The 23,812-nt window shown below is 38.4% G+C and overlaps 1 protein-coding gene across 2 annotated transcripts; it reads left to right on the top strand.

Moving 5' to 3' along the window:
• Nucleotides 1–1,282: 1,282 nt before the first annotated feature.
• zgc:136858 lies at nt 1,283–23,708 on the top strand. Of its 2 annotated transcripts, none has more exons than XM_009298013.4 (18): nt 1,283–1,791; nt 2,301–2,415; nt 2,623–2,797; nt 3,175–3,286; nt 4,780–4,886; nt 5,576–5,702; nt 5,886–6,006; nt 6,085–6,170; nt 7,566–7,708; nt 12,543–12,602; nt 12,682–12,745; nt 12,819–12,913; nt 13,005–13,133; nt 15,024–15,138; nt 15,213–15,350; nt 15,438–15,604; nt 18,463–18,542; nt 23,278–23,708. In XM_009298013.4, the coding sequence occupies exons 1-18, from the start codon at nt 1,722–1,724 to the stop codon at nt 23,471–23,473; spliced, it is 2,100 nt and encodes a 699-aa protein (XP_009296288.1). In that variant the 5' UTR covers nt 1,283–1,721; the 3' UTR covers nt 23,474–23,708.
• The last annotated feature ends 104 nt before the right edge of the window (nt 23,709–23,812 follow it).

Below are 23,812 nucleotides of genomic sequence, written 5' to 3'. Positions count from 1 at the left end.
TGTTCAAATTGGCCGTGTTGGGTTCATATTAAGAAGTGAGTCTTGTGTTTCTTTCGTACTGAGGTAATCAGGGTACTTCCTTGAATATAGAGTTTTGATGCAGTTCACACACACACTGCTTGAATTAAGCAGGGACTTCACAAAGTCAGAACGGGATGGCATACTTTACCAGACATGCCCTTATTCAATTTAAAATACTTCACCGGTTACATTTGACAAATTTAAAATTGTCTAATATCTATCCTACTGTTGGTCCAGCATGCAGTAGATGCTCAAATTCACCAGCCACAACTGCCCACATGTTTTGATTCTGCCCAAATCTAGGGAGGCTTTGGAAAGATATTTCTGGCAAGGCATTTAATTATTCTCTATTGGAAAAAAACTGAACCCCCAACACATAGTAGATGGATCAAAGATGTGATGTATTTTATTCAGCTTAAAAAAATCTTATTCATTCTCAGAGGTTCATTTTTTAAATCTTCCCCCTTTTTTACATATGTTGATAATAATAATAATTATTATTATAATAATTTTCTTTATCATTCCTCTTTCATCTCACTGTGAACTTAATGCCTTTCACAATTGGCTAGCTTGTAATAAAGGCATACAGAACCTTTCTTCTAATACACCCTGAATGGTTAGCTTTTATGTGTATTGTATTTCTTTTTGCATTTTACTTTTTTTTTTTTTTTTACATTTATTTATTTATTTGCTTGTCATTACTGTATTTTGGGGTTGTGTCTGCTCCTTATATAGTCTTGCTGTACATTTGTGTGACACTTGAGGACTTTAATGTTTTCAGACTGTAAGCTGTGTCTATTCTATTAAATCCACAAAAGGGAAATTAGTGTTGGGATGTTTGTTTGTATATTTGTTTTTGTTGTTGTTGACTGACTCCGTTTTTGTGTGCAAATTTCTAAAAAAAAATCCTATAAATGAAGTATTTAAAAAGTTCATAGGAAATGATAGAAACATGATTGGGATTTATATCGATTTAATCATAAGCCTATTGCAAGTATGTAAGCATTATTTACACAAACGCACACACACACACACACACACACACACACACATCGTTGATTTTAACATTAAATAGTTCTCATGTAGCCTGATTGTTAAATCGTACCTTATTTAATTAGACAGTTAAAAAGTGGAACCACAGTAATATTAAATATTAGCTTTAAACTGGGACATCTCCTTTGTTATTGTGCAATTGTCGTTGTAAATGCCCCATGTGGTAGATATTTTCAGTGAAAAAAGCAATGGATATAGCTCACGGTTTAGTACAAACAAGCCCAACGGGATCAAAGTTCAACCTAGTGAAGTAGAGCCCAGAAGAATGATCTTTAAACTAAAAATACTTTAAACTGAGCAGCTATCGTCAAAATTAAAGATTTGGTCTGTGCTGACCCGAACCGTCAGTGAGTTACGCGTGAGAAGAATTTTAATGAGCAAAAGCAGCCTCTTTTTTGTCAAGACTTGAAGTTCTGAATTGTTTACATAACAGCGTCCGTTTGTGGATTTTACATTATGGTGATTTGTGTATTTTGTGTTTTGAAACGTGTTTGTTACAGTCAGCTCGTCACTTGTCTCTAACAAACAGAGCATGACAAATCGTTCCCTTTGAATTTTTTTTTTGGAAACGCTCCAGCAAGCAGTGGTTTACTTTATATTTGTGTCAATTTTTTGAGTTTTGCTGAGCCGAAGATCCTGTTTTGAACATGCTTTGGAGGTTTTCTACGTTTCTTAGACGCTGCTTCACAACTACACACAGCAGGCATTGCAAACAAGGTAAAGTAGCACAAACCACAGACTTTTCACTGAAGTTTCTGCAAGCTTGTCCCAATTTTGTTACTGCAGTATCTTTCATTATAATTGGACCACTGTCATTGTCATTCAAAATTAATCATACTCCTAATGCTTTTCAATATTTGTTTTCCACTGAACAAAGAAAATATTTAGCAGAATGTCTAAGCTTTTTCTTACCATATAGTGAAAGTGAATCAAGATTTGTTCTGTGAGGAGTCAAAACGACCAACAGTTTTACAGATCCTGTGACTTTATGAGCTATATTGTAAATGCTGTGAAGAAATAATATGATTAAATATTACCAGTATATATATATATATATATATATATATATATATATATATATATATATATATATATATATATATATATATATATATATATATATATTATAGTAAATTAAAATAATCAGAACCAATTCAAATTATATTTTGGTCTCGAGTTACCAAATTGTAATATTTATGAGTAAAGTGTTTGTGTTCCTCCTACAGACAGCCTGTTTACAATCCATCCAGATGTGAAAGAAGCCTTAGCGCATCACAGGCCAGTTGTGGCTCTGGAAAGCACTATTATTACTCATGGGATGCCTTATCCTCACAATCTCAGGTACAGTTGACACATACTGTATATAACATAGACATTTTTAAAAGGTTTATTCATGCCAAAACCATAACTTATTCTTTTGTTGTTGCTCCAAACCCAGTTTGTTAATCTTCAGAACAAATATGACAGTCCAACAGATTTTTGAGAGTTCAAACTTTGAATCTTTAAAAATTTGAGCTGATTCATATCTGCGTTTCTTTTGTATTTCAGCACAGCAAAAGAGGTCGAGGCTATCGTGAGGGCTGAAGGTTCAATACCAGCAACCATTGGCATTCTTGAGGGGAGGATTCATGTGGGCCTTTCTTCAGATGAACTGGACTTCCTGGCACAAAGCAAAACAGCACTGAAAGTGTCCAGAAGAGACCTACCATATGTCATCAGCAAGGTCTGTAATAATTTTTTTGCATCTATGTTAATATATAAATCAAAATGATAGTTCACCTTAAAATGAAAATTTACTCGCCATTTTATCACTCATTTGTGTTTCAAACATATCTGAGTTTCTTTTTACTGTTGAACACCAAATACGATATTTTGAAGAATCCTTAAAATCGCCTACTATTTACATCCAAAGTAGGATAAACAAATACTCAATCAATGCTTGCGGGTTTCTAGCTTTCTTCAATGTATTTTCCTTTTTGTTCAGCAGAAGAAAGAAAGTCATATAGGTTTTAAACAAATGAACGGTGAATAAATGATGACACAATCGTAATTTTTGGGTGAACTTTCACTCTAATGTAAAAATGTTTGTTGATTATGCAGGGTCTTTCGGGTGGCACCACTGTCTCTGGCACAATGATCGCTGCAAACAAGGCTGGGATTCCTGTCTTTGTAACCGGAGGCATTGGAGGAGTGCATAGAGATGGAGAAAACTGCACGTTTATCTCATAACTGTCATTATTTTCATGTGAAATAGGCACATTATAGAGCATGGCGTGACCCATAGAATAATTTTTCTGCCACATAATGAAAAGTGATGAATGAATGATGAATTTTTAGTGTATATAAAGCAATTCTACAGAGAACTTAAATGCACTGCAAGTAAAGAAAACACATCCAAAAAAAAAAAAACGCTGAGGAAGCATCTTCAATTTGACAACACACATAGATACAAATTCTCAAAATGTAAACACAGTAAATACAGGATGTAATGTAAGAACAGGAGTGGGCTGCAAATAGCGTAGACCACAATGGAGATGTGTTAGAGGATCCCAAAAAATGATAGACCCCGCTGCTTTCTGTTCCGAGCCAGCAGTGTTGTCGGAGATCTAAGTTCATTTGACAGATGATTGGACTAAAATAAAATAAAAAATAAAAAACTGAACGATCAGGACGTTAAAGTAAACAAAAGATCTCCAAAAACACTGCTTACTCTAAACAGGAATCATCCTGGTTCTTCACTTTTTGGGGCCCCCCAACACATTTCTCTTGTGGTCTGTATTTGTATGCATGCGTGTTGTCAAATTAATTGTTTTCTTAGCTGTTTTCTTAGTTCTTATGTGTTTTTACTTGCAGCACATTTGCAGCTAGCTCTCTGCAACTCTCACATGGTTGCCCACTGAAGCTAAGCAGGGCTGCCCCTGGTCAGTACCTGGATGGGAGACCACAGGGGGAAGCTAGGTTGCTGCCGGAAGTGGTGTTAGTGAGGCCAACAGTGGGGGCTCAATCTGCGGTCTGTGTGGGTCCTAACTCCCCAGTATATTGATGGGGACTCTATTCTGCTCAGTGAGCGCTGTGTTTCATATGAGATGTTAAACTAAGTTCCTGGCTCTCTGGTCATTTAAAATCCCCTGGATTTTAACCCAGGCATCCTGGCCAAATTTGCCGACTGGTCTCAGTTCAGCATGGCCTCCAAACTATATCATAATTGGCTTCATCACTCTCTGTCCTCTCCACCAATCAGCTGGTGTGTGGTGTTCGGTCTGGTGCAATATGGTGTCATCCAGGCGGATGCTGCACACTGGTGGTGGATGAGGAGGTCCCCCACATTGTGTAAAGCACTTTGAGTGTCTAGAAAAGCACTATTTAAATTTAAGCAATCATTATTTGAGCTCTTTTAGTCACCATTCATTTCTGACATTGTTAGATACAATTTTATATAACTTTTTATATCACTTTATTCGTTCCTGCAAATGTGAGTTTACTTAAATTCTAACTTAATTCACGGAATTGTGAGATATATTACAAAACTCTGACTTCTTAGATGTCAGAACTCCATATTGCTAGACATCAACTCACAATTCTGAGAACAAAAGTTTGTGAGACCAAACACACACTCAAAATTGCAATTAAAATGTTTCAACAACCTTTTCTATTCTATGGTGGAAATAAGCTTTTTTTACCAACCTGATATTTATCCTCTCATAGCTCTGGATGTGAGTGCGGATCTCACAGAACTGGGTCGAACGCCTATCGCGGTTGTGTCTGCTGGAGTAAAATCCATTCTAGATATTGGTCGCACTCTTGAGTATTTGGTAAGTCCTCAAACCATGCCACCATGTTGCCACATTCATTTATTCATTAATTTTCGGCTTAGTTCTTTTATTAATCAGCCACAACGGAATGAACCGCCAAATTATCCAGCATATGTTTTACGCAGCGTATGCTCTTTCAGCTGCAACCCATCACTGGGAAACACCCATCACTCTTTATCACACTCATACACTACGGACAATTTAGCTTACTAAATTCACCTATAGTGCATGTCTTTGGGCTCGTGGGGAAAACTGGAACACCTGGAATAAACACACAGGAACACCTGGAGAACATGCAAACACCAATATATATACATATATATATATATATATATATATATATATATATATATATATATATATATATATATATATATATACAGAGGAAGAGAGAGAGAGATAGTAGTAGTATTTACAGTAGCAGCTGCACTGTGGTCTTTTAGCAAGTCATCAAATGAATATTGTCCTAAATATAATTTTTTGGTATAACTAAATTTGAATGTCTTCTGTAAATCATGCAAAAATGTTTGATAAACAATCACAATTAAGCAAGAAACTTGCTAATGTAGAGTATGGAAAAACAAACAAACCCTTTTTACACTTTTAATGTTTTAATGGTTGAAAACCTCTTTTCGTCTTTGACCCAATACACTTACATTCTAATTCAAACATCAATGCTTAATTTACAGGAAACCCAGGGGGTGTGTGTGGCCACATATGGAGATTCAAAAAGCTTCCCGGCTTTCTTCTCCCGTCAAAGTGGATTTACTTCTCCTTACAATATCTCCAGTCCTCAAGAAGCAGCAGATCTTATTGGCAAGTCTTAAGTGTTTAAGCTTTTACCGCACATGCATTTGGTAAATGTCAATAATACACATTTACTGAAAGCTTTAGTGATTGTAATTGAAATGACATTTGGAGATAAAGTTTCTCTAACACAAACCCTCATACTGCTTAGTCATTCATGAAGGGCTCTTTAACTCCCTCTTTCCTCAACAGCAAGCACATTTTCTCTGGGGCTGAAGAGCGGTCTTCTTTTGGCCGTCCCCATCCCAGAGGAACATGCAGCCACGGGACAACAGATAGAAGACGCCATACAAACAGCAGTGACTGAGGCCAGGTTGGGAAATATAGTGCTTTAACATGCCACATACAATGACAAACACTTAAAATTTCTATTTTCTTTGCATATGTGAAGCTCAAAGGGAGTCACGGGAAGAGATGTCACCCCTTTTATCCTTCAGAGAGTCAGTGAACTGACTAAAGGAAAGTCTTTGCAAGCCAGTATCCTTTTAAAGTCCATGTAAAACAGAAGTTGCTGAGACTTTTATTTCAGTATGTTGATGTACTTCCAACTAAAATGAGTTTTGGAGTAGGGAGTGGGGCTTTTTATTTATGTGCCACTCACACAAAGCAAACCATATGAGGGTTGTTGTTAAGAATATTTTGGCTAAAGTCGTCAAACTGACGTCAACAGAGAAGGACCACCACTCCAAACGCGGAAGCAAATGTTCAGAGTAGATAATGCGGTTAATATTGCCCAAAAAATGGCCAGTAGTTGGCGACAAGTCTCTTTCTTAAAGCGATAGTTTACTCAAACATGAAAATGTTGTTATTAATTACTTAATCTCATGTAATTAAAACCTTTAGAAGAAAAATTAAGATATTTTAGATATCCTCCATAGACAACAATAGTCCAGACTCGTTTAAAGCCCAGAAAGTTGCCAAATAAACATCCTTAGAACATACCATGCGACTTAAGTGGCTAAATCAGAATATTATGAAACCACAAGAATATGTCTGTGTGCACAAAAATAATTATTTTATTTAACATTTACTTCTCTTAGACCATTTGCAGATAGATATTTTAATAGTTTAATTAAATATAAAGATTATTATGTTAATTTGGGTTCTGAAAATGAAGGAAGGTAATTAAGACTTATCAACTTATCATTTATTATTAAGAATTTGTGTTTTAGGATTGAGGTATTACTTTAATGAATGATTCACTGAGGCATTTATTCAAATAATTTAAAATGTTAGATTTTTTTTTAACAAAACAAGTTCCTGTATTGATGATCAAAAACATTTATTCAGAAATGAAACACTGCAATGTTGCTCTGGGATGCACAAAAGTTCTGTTCCAATTAAAAATTGAACCATTTTTGGTTGGCGCAACAATATTGATAATAATAATAATAATATTGTACAATATATTGTACAAGATAACTGTTGTATAAAACCAATACAGTCATGCCCGTACACCCACACACACACATTTATATAGATATACCTTATCATATCTTAAAAAATACAAAAATTATAATGTAAATGACTTTTGTGACTGAATTATAAAGTCAGTCTAACAGGCTTTATCACACACTGAATACTTTTGGACTCTTAATAGACCAGAGAGACATTTCATAATTGTCATTAAAATAACATTAACGATATTAGAGTACAATAGAAGATAAGTGTCACACCTTTAGATCAAGCTTATTTTAGTAATATACATGTGTGCTTATACATTTTATTATTTTGTAATGCTTGTTTTGGTTTCATGTTTCCTAATCACAGAGAAATGGTTTATATGTACCCGTTTAATTATGTGTTCATAGTGTAAAGTGTGGTCTGCACCATATGTTTCATGTTATTTTCCTGAAATCCTTCTGTTTTTAGATATAGCACTCATCCGTAACAATGCCAGAGTGGGTAGTCAGATTGCACATGCTCTTTCTAAACTCAATGAAAACAAAGAAGGCCATGTTAGAGGCAATATAAAGACCCAAAAAACAATGGATCAGAAAATGGACTCCAAAACTGTAAGTGAAACAGAAAACGTTCGAGGTTACTAAAGTAACCCTTCGTTCCCCGAGGAGGGGAACGGAAGCACTATAAGTGGATTTGATTGTAAAATCCACGCATTGGGAGGTTCGGTTCAGAAGCTACTCGTCTGAAAGAGTATTGAACGGGCCAATTAAGAATGAATTGGCAGCGCAAGCCTGCGCAGGTGAGCGGCATAAGCCATCAACTGAGAATATAAGCTCACCTGGCGCCAGCAGACGCTATCCTTTTTAAGCTGAAGAGACTTTCAACAGCTAAGGGACAGTCATTATGGCGACGGAGTATAGTGCTTCCGTTCCCCTCCTCGGGGAACGAAGGGTTACTTTAGTAACCTCGAACGTTCCCCTTCGGGGGGAACTTCAGCACTATAAGTGGATTTGATTGTAAAATCCACGCATTGGGAGCCCATTGAAAGCGCCATAATGACTGCACCTTACCTTAACCGTGGCTGAATAAGCATATGGGATCGCCTAGTGGGGACCACGCATAGCAGGCACCTTTACCCAAAACGCGGGCTGACCAGCGGGCAGACCTACAACGTAGTGGGCCAGCAAGTGACTCCTCCGCTGAGTCAGTGCTGGGGGCCACGGAGGAATCTGCAGGGCTCACCTGACGGGGAACTTTACTGACAGATAAAAAGGCGCACGTATCTCCGTGTTAGGGAAAATGGCGCAGCAAGCGTGTTTCAACACCCTACCGAATTGTTTCCTCAATCACCAAGGGTTACCTAATACCCTTGAGGAAACCGGCTCCACTCGCAGATTGTAAAACCTTGCAAATGTGTTGGGTGTCACCCAGCCCGCAGCTCTACAGATGTCTGTTAGAGGGGCGCCGCGTGCACGCGCCCAAGAGGATGCGAAGCTCCGAGTGGAGTGCGCACGCGCTCTCGGGGGACGCGGCTCATCTCGGCTCTGATAGTGAAAGAAAGGCATCCACAATCTAGTGGGAACTTATTTCGGTACGGCACTTCCCTGCTGCCGACCGCTATAACAGACGAAGAGCTGCTCAGATGATCTAAACTCTGAGTGCGGTCCGGATAATACGCAAAACGCGAACTGGACAATAAAGAAGGGCTGTGTCTGCCTCCTCCGAGGGCAGCGCTTGCAGGCTCACTACCTCGTATTAAAACGGAGTGGTAGGAACCTTGGGCACATATCGCGGGCGGGGTCTCAGGACGTGAGAGAAGCCAGCCCAATTACAGGCACGAGTCACTGACCGAAAAATGCCTCCGGGTCCCCGACCCTCTAATCGATATCAACGCGACCAGCAGAGCTGTCTTCAGGGACAGAAATATACTGAGTCGAGGATCGAAGGGATCTGACGCGGCTTGTGTAGCGAGGGCGAGATCCTAAGAGGGCATGAGAGGGGGCGGGGTGGATTAATTCGCTTAACGCCCCTGAGGAACCGGATGATGAGGTTATGCGTTCCCACGGTGCTGCCAGCCACCGCGTTATGAGAGCGGAGATGGCAGCCACGTAACCTTGAGTGTGGAGGGCGACAGCCTGCTCTCCAACTTCTCTCGGCGTAAAGAAAGCACAACGCTGATCTGGCAAATTACGGGGGTCTTCTCAGCGAGAGACACACCATTCAGTGAATAGACTTCACGTCAGGGCATAGGCGCGCTCGGGGAGGGGGCTCTTGCCCGAGTGACGGTATTAGCCACCGCAATCGGAGGTTACCTAAGTCTTCCTCGCGTCTAAAAATCTCCAAAGATCGGCGAGGGTGCCAGGTGGTGCCCTGTCCCTGAGAGAGTAGGTGCTCTCTCGAAGGGACTGCCAGGGGAGGGCTATCGCGAGGGAGAGCTCTGACATCCAGGTCCGGTTGAGCCAGAGGGGCGCAACCAGCAACCTGTTCCTCGTCCTCCCTGACCATGCACAGTAACTGCGCGAGCAGGCTCACTGGGGGAAACGCGTATTGCGCGTGCCCCGAGGCCAGCTGTAAGCCAGTGCATCCGTGCCGAGAGCACTCGGTCAGGGAAAGAACAACTGGCAATGAGCGATCTCGGGGGAAGCAACAGATCGATCTGGGCTTCCCCGAATCGCGCCCATATCAGCTGAACAGACTCGGGGTGGAGTCTCCATTCTCCAGGACGCAAGGCTGCCGTGAGTGCGCATCGGCTGCACGGTTGAGCTTGCCTGAATATGAATGGCGTGCAGCGATTTCAGCCGCGGATGACTCCAGAGGAGCAGACGGCGGGCGAGCTGAGACATGCGGCGAGAGCGCATACCCCCTATACGGCTGATATACGCCACCGCCACCGTACTGTCCGTCCTGACCAGCACGTGTTGCCGCTCCAACACCGGAAAAAAACGGTGGAGAGCGAGGAACACTGCCAACAGCTCCAGGCGATATGCCAATGCAACTGGGTACCTTTCCACAGGTCCGCAGCCGCATGCCCGCAACGCACAGCCCCCCAGCCCGTGTTGGAAGCGTCTGCTGAAACGACAACAAGACTGGACGCCTGTTCTAGAGACACCCAGGCCTGTAGGAACGAGGGGTCGCTCCAAGGGCTGAGGGCGCGGCGACACAGCGCAGTAACAGAGACTCGGTGTGCGCGCGCGTGCCATGCGCGTCTGGGGACTCGATCGTGAAGCCAGTGCTGAAGTGGTCTCATATAGAATAATCCGAGCGGCATGAAGCGGCTGCGGATGCCATATGCCCCAGGAGCCTCTGAAATAGTTTCAGTGGGACCACTATTTTACTGTCGAGCTCTCTCAGACAGTACAGCATCAGCTGAGCGCGCTCTCCGGAGAGGCGCGCTGCCATGGTGACCGAGTCCAGCTCCAGCCCGAGAGAAGAGATCCTCTGCACGGGGGCGAGTTTGCTCTTTTCTCGGTTGACCTGAAACCCCCACAGGTGGAAGTGCCAGAGCACTTTGTCTCTGTGCATAATCAACTCTGTGCATAATCAAAAGAGAGGGCAAATTCAGCCAGTCGTGTTCACAGACAGTGTCGCCGAACCTGGCTGGGGATATGGGGAAGTCAAGAAAGCGGACTTTGTCGACTTTGCGCATATCAGCCAGGACAAGACCGCGTGAGCCTACTGTGCACCTCCGGGAAGAAGGGAACGCCCCTCTAGTCGGTCCGGCCGCGGAGCTGGGGGATAAACCATCTCCAACCCACGGCCGAAGCAGCCCGGGAAAGCACGGCTAACATGTCCGTTTCAGGATCCGTAGTGACAGCGCTCACCAGCCCGAAGGGGGCGAGCGGGTCTGGATCATTGGACAATGAAAGCCCACCCTCCGATGCCGCGGTGGACATCTGGTCTCCGGTGTCATCGGGCGTAAGGGCTACCATCTGTTAGACGGATCGCTTCCCCCGCCCGAAGCTTGGATGGAGCGCTTAGAGGAGCGGGAGGTCCGCGGGCCCGTGGGCGACGGATTATCTCTCGCTGAAACCCTCAGATCTGCCCGAGTGCCCGCTGCAGAGCAGGGGACAACTGGGGTGGTTCGCCCTTTTGCAAAGGCTAACCGCGATCTTGCGCAACAGTCATGGCATCGCAATGACGACATGAACTGCCCGCGAGCAGCGCATTAACATGCTGGACCCCCAGACATGTAACACAGTGCCCGCGCCCATCATCCGAGGACAGGAAACCACCGCATCCAGAAACGCACAGTCGGAGCGCCGTCCTGATAAGGACGTGCTGCACGACTGTGTTGCTCTTTCTGTGAAGTTTGCAACTTTATACGCACCGCTCTGGAGGACCGGACCCAAAGAACGCCAGGCAAGGGAGAAACCCAGCTCGACCGTCTGCCACTGCGTGTACACACTCTGGACCGGGAGAATGCTCTCGTTCGCTCAGAATCGCTGGTCACAGCAGGAGGAACCCTCATCGACTCGATCAGAAAGTCTCTGAAGCGAAAAGGATAGCGTCTGCTGGCGCCAGGTGAGCTTATATACTCAGTTGATTGCTTATGCCGCTCACCTGCGCAGCCTTGCGCTGCCAATTCATTCTTAATTGGCCCGTTCAATACTCTTTCAGACGAGTAGCTTCTGAACCGAACCTCCCAATGCGTGGATTTTACAATCAAATCCACTTATAGTGCTGAAGTTCCCCCCGAAGGGGAACATATCTTGTTCTAATGTTTAATAATGATATGTCTAAAGCAGGGGTGGCCAAACTTTTTTGTATAATGGGTCAAAAACCAAATATCATTGAGAGTAAGTCTAAAAAAAAAAGTTAAATATACCAAACTATATTACATTAAATTTCATGATTACATTAAATTACATGATTTCCTAACTACTTAGAAAACACTACTTTTATTCATGTTAACTAATATATAAAATAAATCAATGTATTTAGTTATGATTGTTAACAAAAAAAAAGCTGAAATTGCAAAGCTGAATTTAAAAAAAATTATATAATTATATATATATATATATATATATATATATATATATATATATATATATATATATATATATATATATATATTTATTTATTTTTTTTTTTTTTCAGCTTTGCAATTTCTGCTTTTTAAATTTTTTTTTTGCTTAAACAATATATATATTTTTTCATGTTTAGTAGTAATTTAAAGAAGATTCAAACAAAGATTCATTATAGTCTACAGCTTCCGGCACCCTGAAAACAAGCATATACAATCAGAACACACTATACTAATATATAATATTAATAACTATAATAAAAATGTGTGTTTTCTTACATTAAAGTGAACCCTGATGTAGTGAAACAAACAGTGTTTTATTTACAACATTGATAACACAGCCTCAGCAAATGTGAAAAGCTTCTTGATGCTTAACTAAGAATAGTTGTGTATATACGGTATAAACACTTCATTTCCACCAGATTGTTATCGGTGGAATAAATGTTGATTTCATCGCTAAAGGAACAACAAAGAAACTGCTGGTAAGTCTTAGTACAGGATACTAAGTACTATTAAGATACTATGTTTTTTGAATGACATTATTCATTGTTCAATATTCAGTTTGGTCAGACAAACCCAGGAAGTGTTTGCCAGTCATTTGGAGGAGTGGGCAGAAATATTGCTGGTAATTAATGAGCCATTTATATTATTATTACTTAATCTATACAAGTTTTTGACTTTGTCTGTATTTCCTGTAGACTGTTTAAGCCGATTAGGCCACAAACCCCTTTTCATCTCTGCCATCGGCAAAGACTCTCATAGTGATGCTGTGTTAAACTACTGTAAACATATGGTGAGTTTACTCTTGTTTTCTAGATTTGATTACCCTGTAGCAACATTGAACTTGTAGCTACAGGTTTTGTTTTTGGGTCTATTCTTATCAGGATACAAGTGCAGTTGCCAGATTGCAGGACCAAAGGACGGCCACCTACTGTGCAGTCATAACTGAGTCTGGAGAGTTGAGCCTGGGACTAGGCGACATGGACATCCATCAGCAAATACAAGAGCAGTATGTACGTATTGACCTTATTCTTTCACATAAGAGTGGATGCTGCTATTGTAACCTTATTGCTTTGAGAATTGCAGTTTTATTCTCTTGCTTCGACTTTTAGCCATGAAAAACTGCTTATTGTGCTTCTATAAACAGTCAAACTATCTGCTCTACAAACACGTGTGCTTATGACCAAAAATAATACAATAAAAAACGTCAGTTTAATTCATCTGTTTTTTCCTATTGTATTATTTTTGGTTGTAAACGCACGTTTGTAGGGCAGATAGTTTGACTGTTTATTGCTTTTTGTTATTTCAAAAATAACTTTGCCAATGTATTGCATCTTTAGTGAATATAAATACAAATTTGTTTAAAAACCTTGCTTAACCTTATCTTTTTGATAATAATGTAAAATATTACAATATTAAGTTTAATATGGAAATTAACATTAGCTTTGTGGCTTTTAATCTAGTTGTGGATGCTAGTTCACTTAAATTTGGACAAAAACCCAGTACAAAGTAAAGTCCTTTTGTTCTAGATCAGGGGTGTCCAAACTCATTTCTGGAGGGCCGGTGTCCTGCATAGTTTAGCTCTAACTTCCTTCGACACATCTGCCTGGAAGTTTCAAGTATACCTAGAAAGAGCTTGATTAGCTGGTTCAGGTGTGTCTAATTGGGGTTGAAACTAAACTATGCAGGACACCGGCCCTCCAGGACCGAGTTTGGGCACCCCTGTTCTAGGTAAACAGAGCAAAATAGTAATCACTCATCCTTCACTCACTCATTTTTAGCCCTATCAGATGCTCTCTATGAGAATGCCCTGCCGGCTAATAACATGTGCAGCAAATTAACAGCTCAACCCAGGGTTCTAAATTCATAATATCAGCCCAATCTTGACATATAATGTTTTAACATATTTAACATAAAATTAAATCATGATTAATCACATCCAAATATATTTTTTAAATAACATACATGACATTTTTTACATGTTATTGGAAGGGGAAAGACCCGCCCATTGGTGACATTTATATTTTATCTTTTAAAAAGGGGCATAATAGGTCCCCTTTAAATATAGATGTTATATCTCTAAATATAAATAAAGATTTCCTCAAATGTATGCAGGCATGTGTGCATTTGTATATATACATAATAAATGTACACAATACACACACAATATATTATGTGAACACAGCGTTTTATTTTGGATGCGATTAATCACGATTTATCCAGCACGCAGTCCCTACCTAAATAATGCTTGTCATTTTAAGAAAAAGTAACATAAATAAATAAAAGATCTCCAACTGAACTGTTTCTTAACATAAATTAATCAGCAAAACAATCCATAACGACGAGAGATGGGGAGCCCGACAACATAATAAATCAATATCTAAACAAACAAACCTAAAGCAGGTTGGGACTTCCAACTACAAACTAAAGTCAAAAATTAAAATACAAAGGAGAACACAGAGAGAACAACAGAGACATCAGAGACTGTGGTTAGCATGGAGGAATGACTGAGAATAAGAGAGCCACTTCCTTCCGTTTTAAAGCCTGCCGTCATCAAATCAACCAATAGAAAACTGAAAAGATAACAGACAAAACGATATCAATTTAAAGTAATAATCATGGGCAGGAGTGAACTCCACACATAACACCTCCACTCTTAAAATGATGACTGGTAAAACAGAACAAAAATAAGTGAAACAACGCCCATCACCATATAATAATATGTGTAATAGCATCATTATCTTTACCAGCAACATGTTTCATTTCCAAGTTAAAAGCTTGAATAACGTCAGACGTTGATGATAATTATGCATTTTATGTATGGGTTTATGGAGGGTTGTGATCAGTGTAGATGGTGATTGGATAGGATTAATGTTTTGTCATTGTTGTATTATTCTCTGCAGGTGTCACAGTTTGTTGATCAGCTTTCATCTGCATCTCTCATAGTTCTTGATGGAAACATTCCAGTTTCAACCATCAATTACGTGTGCCGTATCGCCAAGAAACACGCAGTGCCTGGTAAACATCATTTATCTAATACCATTTCAAAGTGTTTAGTCAGTTGTTACATGTGTGTCTCTCTTTCTCTGCAGTGTGGTTTGAGCCCACGGATGCAGATAAGGCCTGTAAGCCCTTCCTGTCAGAGAGCTGGAAAGCGCTGGCCTTCACCTCCCCCAATCTGACGGAGCTCTGCACCATGAATCACACACTTGGTCTGCCCACTCCTGCAGGTATTGGAGTTTGGGACTGCCTAAAATAAGCAAACGTTGACTGTGGAGCTGTTTGAATGGTAATCATAAGGTGATTTTTTATTTTAGAGCTGCCCCGATCGCTTGAGGATGTTTTAGGTTGTGCACCGGCTCTCTCTCGCCCCCTGCTGGAGCATCTGCATTGTGTCTTGGTCACTTTGGGCTCACTGGGTGTGCTGGTGTGTGGAGAACATGAAGCCGGGACTGTAAATTTGCAGCCACGAAAGCAAAAAAGGGTATGTTGGATTTATTTTTGAAAAAATTTGATTATCATTTTAAAGTACTTTGAAAAAATAAGAGTGAGTATGTGCATATGCTGATATATGTTGCTGATTTGTTTCCAAACTAATAATAATAATGTTAGAAAGAAAATAAAACTGCATTATTTTAAATTATAAAATCATTTAATTTTTATTTATATGTTATGTTTCTTGTCTTGTCACATTTCCAGACTTATTTTCTTCACATAAAAATGTATTTTTAGCAATATCTGTTAAAGAGTGATCAGGGTTATTTTAATTATACCCATCTGCTTGCATTAAAGTGATAATTTACCCAAGAATAAAAATTGCCTAATTTGTTTTCCCTCCTGTGATTGTGCACTCTTATGGATTCTTTTTTTTTATTGCACACAAAAGAAGATATTTAAAGGAATGCTGTTTGCTGGCACCCATCAAATTCCATAGTAGGAAAACAAAAGACTATGGAAGTCAATGGCTAGCAGCATTTTTTCCAAAATATCTTCTTTTGTGTTCAACAGAAGAAAGCAACTCATAAACTTTTTTGAACATGTGAAGAGTTGAGCAAATGATGACAGAATTTTCAGTTTTAAGTAAACTTTCCCTTTAATTCAACTTAATTTTTAAATGATCATGTTTAATAGTGGAATTAGTGCAGAAAACTACATTACCCATGATGCTGTGCAGAACATTCCACCAATTAGAGAGTTTGGTGCAAGTATCAAAGTGATTAAAAAAAGAAATCGTTCACACCAGACGTGGATGAAGCGTCATGCGTGAGTGATTTACATCTTAATGCAAAGAAGCGAATAGACAGAAAGCGATGCGATTGAGCATTTTGCGGTTTGACACGTTTAATTAGCGATTACCTCGAGTTAGAAAATCTGAACTTTAGCAGACATTTGCATTGTGTTAACCTATTAGGAGCATTGCTGAAAGCTTCCGTCATCCAGGTAAATTATAGTTTCTGGAGGAGTTGATGAACTCACAGAGCTGGATGCACCTCTGTAAGGATCTAGTGCACTCAGACATTGTGCCAAATGAATCTATGCTGTTTTTCAGCCTTTCTAAAGCACATAAAGCACAGCTGCTCTCTCAGTAAAATCCATGTTAGCCTTTAGCTTCGAAACTAGTGTCTCCTGGCAGACAGAAGCCCTGCTCATGATGCAAATCCACATCCACATTTTTAAGTGAATTTCATGTGCAAATGACGTGTTCACGCATTCTTGTGAAATGTTTACACGTCTATTTACGAGGGAATATCGCTATTTATTCACGCATGCTGCGTCTAACTCCTCTTACTCCTGTGATACAATACAAATTTGACACTCTCAAAATTCTTGGGATAATAAAGGAATAGTTCTCCCAAAAATGAAAAATCTGTCATCATTTAATCATCCTTTACTTGTTTCAAATCTGTTTCTTTCTTTAGTTAAACGCTAAGGACGATAGTTTGAAGAAAGCTGAAAACCTTTATCAATTGACTTCCTTTATTTGTTTTTTCCTACAATGGAAGTCAATAGTTACAGGGTTTCAACTTTCTTCAATATCTTCTGTTGTGCTCAATAGAAAAATGAAACTCATAAAGACTTGAAACCCCTTGGGGGTGATTAAATAGTGAGTAAATTGTCATTTTTGGGTAAACTTTTCCTTTAAATATTTGAAGGTCCTGTGTATTTTTCAATAAAACAACCTTATTTTTTTGTCCAGTTCACAAGGCTTTATTGAATTGTAGCACTTTTCCTCAATCAAACTGTATAATTGGATAAATCTAAAAATATATATTTATTTTATATGTATATTTTCTTTCATAAACTTGCTTAAAGGTGCAGTAGGTGATCTTCCACAGTGCTAACAGCTTAGCATAAATCTCAGAACCACAGTCCCTCCCCTGCCATCTAGAGCCACGCCTCCTTAAACACTAGCACAGCAAAACCCTCTTTCATGTGTAAAAGCGACTAGTGCTTTATAATATAGGGAGAGACTAGGCGAAATAGCGCTATTTACTTGTGATTTACTTTGTTGTTAAACTAATTAAAATCTACATTATCGATGCTGTAAAAGGTCCCTTATGAAGCTGAAAATAGTCTTATCAATCTTTCATCTGAAGATTTTTGTGGCTAAACAACACTTCTGTGAAGATATAACCCATTTATAACAACATCTAACGTTACATCAGCTCTGTGTGAAGCTAAAAACAGAACATTACCTGTCTAAGAGAAATCCTTCAGACATTGTGTCATCCTTTCTCCAGCGTGCAAAGGTAATTCCAATATTGATTCAAGTTTTTAAAAAGTTTTGATTCAGCAGGTTTTTAACGATCACGCGCAAATGCTCTCTCTCACGCTCTCGTGAATGCGTAGCACAAACAGCGGTCGGCGGAGCTGCATACAAAAGGCTGTGCAGTTGTTCAAATCTGCATTTGCTGACAGACAGTTTGAACTACTTATCGGAGTTATGAGAGATGTCGGCCCGACTTTAATTAATTGGATGAACATTTTTTTGTTTTATGCCTTACCCAAAATATAAAAATACATATAAATACATTTAGATCATTTACTTTAATCATTTCTTTTAGACTGTGAAGAGACTTTCAACCAGCACAACAAAAAATGCTTCTGAAGACAATCACCTACTGCATCTTTAAATTGTGTACACCTATTAGCCAGTAAATATTAGATAATTTATTTAAAGTTACCTATAAATGTTTTAAAAGAAAAACATGGAAAAAAAATCAATGATCTGAACTTAACTGAAATCAGTTTAACTAACCATAATGAAAATCCAATAGTGTTAATATTCACCTCAATAATCAAATATTAAACATTATTTGACATTTTTTTCCCTACCAGAAGGCTCGTCTGTGTGCTGTTCATTATCCAGCGCTGACTGTGAGCTCTGAAGAAACAGTGAATGTGTCAGGAGCAGGTGACAGGTATGTTTAAAGATCTCATGAAACTAAAATTAAGATTTTTTGGATGTTAGTCTCAATATTGTTAGTTTTAAGGATATCTACAATCAAATGTGGGTGTCACGGTGGTGCAGTGGGTGGCACAATTGCCTCACAGCAAGAAGGTTGCTGGTTTGAGCCCCGGCTGGGTCAGTTGGTGTTTCTGCATGGACTTTGCATGTTTTCGTGAGTTTCCTCCAGGTGCTCCGTTTTCCCCCCCAAGTTCAAAGACATGCGCTATAGGTGAATTGGGTAAGCTAACTTGTCTGTAGTGTATGTGTGTTAATGAGAGTGTATGGGTGTTTCCTTGAGATGGGTTGCAGGAAGAAGAGCATTCGCTGCGTAAAACACATGCTGGATAAGTTCATTCCACTATGACGACCCCAGATTAATAAAGGGACTAAGCCAAAAAAAAAATGAATGAATGAGTATAATCAAATGTGCTCCGAAGTTTAGAAGATATAAACCTAATAAAAACATCCAAAACTTGCAGTTTATAACTTCTTCTTAAATGGATCATCAATTTTTTGACATCACCTCAATCTTGACCAATCAAATGCTCTCTAGTAACTGACATGCTCCGCCCCCTTTAAGACTTTTCTCATTTGATGCACTTGAGCTCAGTCGCTCTCACTGGTAGAGCTGTGATAAAATCTAAAAGCTATTAGCTGTTTTTTTTAAAGGGGAGGAGCTACCCTATGTCCTAGCCTCTCTTCATGTTTCAATTGATATTATGTCAAACAATGACTATAAAAATGCACATCTCAAAGCACTTCATGGTAACTTTTTATGGAACAAAATCAATGCCGAAAGTCTTGAATTAAAAAGCTTGTTGAATATCACAAACTGAAAAAAATAATACACCGTATTAACAAGTTCTTGCATTTTAATGACTTGAATTCCAGGGTTTGTATTTTTAGGTCCTGAAATTTAACATAGCTGTTTATTTAAGATGTGAATATTTCAACTAAAAATATTTCAAACACGTTTTCATACTTAAAAATTCAATAATTCATATTCAATTTTCAGATTTCACTTACAAAATATTCAATACCCTTTAAAAATACGATGTATAATATTCAAAAGGTCATTTTCAGTTCATTTTATTTCAGTTCAAATATTCGCTTCCATAAATTCAGTGGATCAAATTCGACTGTTAAAATTCAACATTACATCCGGGAACTGCAGGAAAAGCAATAGATTGTAGATTGAAGATCGCCAGCTGCTCTAGCTTTCACCAGCAGGTGGAGATGGAATAATGTAAGATTTTTAACCCAGTAAACAGGCGAGAAAAAGGCTAAGGCACAAAAGTAGCATTTAATATTAATATCAATGCTTTGGACATTATAAATGATAAAAAGTATAAGTAAATGAGGTTTTAGTCATCTATATTTGCCCTTATGTAACGGAAGCCAGCTGGTGATCGCGTAAATATCAGTCCTCGGATCCAGCGAAAGACGTTGTTCTGCAATCTTTAGCATCCTCGTAGCTTGTCTCCCATGCCGGCTCGCTCCCTGCACGGACCGGTGCGGTTACTTGCACATAAACCGTCTTTTGATGAATATGATGTTACACATTGTCTATCTTTATTGACTCTTTCTTCCATAGACGCGAAGTATTATATTGACAGCTAAAGAATATAAACGTAAGAGAAACAGGAGAGGAAATAGCCTATTATAATAATAATACAACATAGATAAACATTGACAGGGCTAAGAACAATTACGAACAAAGATATTCAAAAGCAGAGAGATTTTATGCGAATGTCACACAAAACAGTTTACTTGGAACTGTTAAACAGAGTTCAGGTATGATTTAAGGTTGGGTATGGATGGGGCGTCTAATTTAAAATAATTTAACATAACGTGCGAATGCATTAAGGAGCGTCAGTTATTATTTAAGCGCAGCTATGTCAGGATTGGGATAGGTTATATAATTTCATTATTTAAACTATGATTATTAATATTAATATTTTATGACATGTATTTAGGCTATTGCTCTTAAATAAGTCATCCGTGATTCTAAATCAATATTTCTATTTATCCTTTTTAGCTATCACTTTGCTATCGTCTTTCTCTTCTTTTTTTTCTAATTTTTGGGGTTCTGTCACAGTTAAACGTTTGCAAAATGTCCAGATTATTGCTTTTCCTCTAAAATAGAGACGAAGCAGAAGGAAAATGAATGAATTGATGAATGAATGAAATGATTGACGTTTTTATGCATGCGCGGTGCGGCTTGCACACGGCAAAGTCGAACGAGTGGCCGCGAGCTCCGGTGGCCGGTCAGAGCCAGCGCCGCATATCAAACTGATTAAGAGATGCTAGATGGCTGCCAATATATGATAGGAATTCTTCCGAAGTTTCAGATGATATCTGGGCTTGTGCATAATAATGTAAAATGAAAGTGAAAGTCATGACACTTGGCCAAGCATAAGAATAGCTTACAAGAGTGTTTCGATTATTATATTAATCATTCATGACATGTCATGCTTGGGCTTATAAGAATAACACCTCGCTGTTTACCATTTCCGAAAGTGGAGCTGACGTCGGAGCGAAATTGCTTGTATAATTGTAAAAAGAGTGATGAATATTAATGGATTTCTTATATCTGTCATTTCTGATAATATAATTGATTTAACTAGTGTGAGCTTATGAGTATCCAACAATCATTTAGCAAAAATGCATCCAGAATCCTAAACCAATAACTTTGTCAAGCAAAAATTATGATTTTATAGGCTACTGATTTTTTTTTAAACAAGAAAAAAGAAACTATTAGCTACCCTAGCAATTGTTTATTTAAATATGATCATCTCAAAATATAAAATAAAAACATAATGGTTTGACTTTGTGAAATCATAAAACACACTTGCAGAAGAGAGTTAATAGAATAAATGAGCAAATACATTCTCTCCAGTAGATGGCGATTACAGCTCAGTAACCCCATGATGATGAACACTGAGCTGCTTTGCAGGAACCCCTCAACCACGCATTCTAAACATTAATTTTATGAAACTAGCTGAAGTGACAACTATATTAAATTTAAACCAGTTTAATTAAGTTTATATGTTTAATAACTGAAAAAAAGATCAACATTGCTAATCATACAATACAAACGGTCGCTGAAAAGTTATAAATAACGTTTTTCTCATAATACTGAAAACAAATTAAAGTCAGTTATAACTGCCTATTATCAAACCACAGGCGACTCATTTTATTACTTATAATTGGCTGCGACATTGCCACATTTGCGTTAATACCTTTTTCTCGCCTATAGGCTATAACAATAAAACAATAATCTGGACGAACTAAGACATTTTGCAAATGTTTAACCGTGGCAGAATCCCAATAATTAGAAAAAAGAAGAGAAAGACAGAGTGATAAAAAGGATAAATAGAAATATTAATTTAGAATCACGGATGACTTATTTAAGAGCAATAGCCTAAATACATGTCATAAAATATTAATATTAATAATCATAGTTTAAATAATGAAATTATATAACCTATCCCAATCCTGACATAGCTGCGCTTAAATAATAACTGACGCTCCTTAATGCATTCGCACGTTATGTTAAATTATTTTAAATTAGACGCCCCATCCATACCCAACCTTAAATCATACCTGAACTCTGTTTAACAGTTCCAAGTAAACTGTTTTGTGTGACATTCGCATAAAATCTCTCTGCTTTTGAATATCTTTGTTCGTAATTGTTCTTAGCCCTGTCAATGTTTATCTATGTTGTATTATTATTATAATAGGCTATTTCCTCTCCTGTTTCTCTTACGTTTATATTCTTTAGCTGTCAATATAATACTTCGCGTCTATGGAAGAAAGAGTCAATAAAGATAGACAATGTGTAACATCATATTCATCAAAAGACGGTTTATGTGCAAGTAACCGCACCGGTCCGTGCAGGGAGCGAGCCGGCATGGGAGACAAGCTACGAGGATGCTAAAGATTGCAGAACAACGTCTTTCGCTGGATCCGAGGACTGATATTTACGCGATCACCAGCTGGCTTCCGTTACATAAGGGCAAATATAGATGACTAAAACCTCATTTACTTATACTTTTTATCATTTATAATGTCCAAAGCATTGATATTAATATTAAATGCTACTTTTGTGCCTTTAATAGCCTTTTTCTCGCCTGTTTACTGGGTTAAAAATCTTACATTATTCCATCTCCACCTGCTGGTGAAAGCTAGAGCAGCTGGCGATCTTCAATCTACAATCTATTGCTTTTCCTGCAGTTCCCGGATGTAATGTTGAATTTTAACAGTCGAATTTGATCCACTGAATTTATGGAAGCGAATATTTGAACTGAAATAAAATGAACTGAAAATGACCTTTTGAATATTATACATCGTATTTTTAAAGGGTATTGAATATTTTGTAAGTGAAATCTGAAAATTGAATATGAATTATTGAATTTTTAAGTATGAAAATGTGTTTGAAATATTTTTAGTTGAAATATTCACATCTTAAATAAACAGCTATGTTAAATTTCAGGACCTAAAAATACAAACCCTGGAATTCAAGTCATTAAAATGCAAGAACTTGTTAATACGGTGTATTATTTTTTTCAGTTTGTGATATTCAACAAGCTTTTTAATTCAAGACTTTCGGCATTGATTTTGTTCCATAACTTTTGACTTAAACCTGATTCAAATTTAGCAGACAGAAGCATATCACATTAATCTGTCTTTATCTCTTTACTTAGCTTTGCTGGAGCGATGATGGTTGGAATCCTGCAAGGTCTGCACACAGACAGCTGTGTCCAGATGGGTCTCCTGGCCGCCCGCAGGTCTTTGTTGACTCCACATCCAATAGATCCATCGCTTACGGCAGATGCCATCCGTCCAGAGAAGTCCCATTTTCAGCAGACAAAGCCTGCATTTATGTGGATGGAGGATTGAAATACAATCTGAAAGAGAGCAGGCTGTACATGTAGGTGCTGCATTTGTGTGGGTTTTAATGCAAAACAATTCAAGCTGAATATTAATTGGAGTTCATATTCATGGATGTCAACCTCTATTACTTTATAACTTCTTTTATCTGTGGACAGTTTTAGAAATATGAAAATTCTACCTCGTAATAATGGTGAAATATTTTGGGCTTTTTACAGTATTATTAAATATATACATACTTAAAGTGTTTGTTTCATTACTGATTTTTAATTATGTCAAAAATGTTTATGGGTTGCTTTTGGAAATAAAATATGAGATGATTTTATAATTTAACATTTTTTGTTTTTT

This window comes from Danio rerio, chromosome 25 (assembly GCF_049306965.1).
Source record: "Danio rerio strain Tuebingen ecotype United States chromosome 25, GRCz12tu, whole genome shotgun sequence".
NCBI lineage: Eukaryota > Metazoa > Chordata > Actinopteri > Cypriniformes > Danionidae > Danio > Danio rerio.
This window is presented reverse-complemented; position numbering and strand designations above follow the sequence as displayed.

Excerpts from the sequence above, each read along its gene's own strand:
- zgc:136858 (XM_009298013.4), top strand. The coding sequence starts at position 1,722 with ATGCTTTGGAGGTTTTCTACGTTTCTTAGACGCTGCTTCACAACTACA. Across the intron at positions 12,603-12,681 it reads GAACAACAAAGAAACTGCTG|TTTGGTCAGACAAACCCAGG; the intron begins GTAAGTCTTAGT and ends TTCAATATTCAG. Across the intron at positions 15,139-15,212 it reads CAAGAAACACGCAGTGCCTG|TGTGGTTTGAGCCCACGGAT; the intron begins GTAAACATCATT and ends CTTTCTCTGCAG.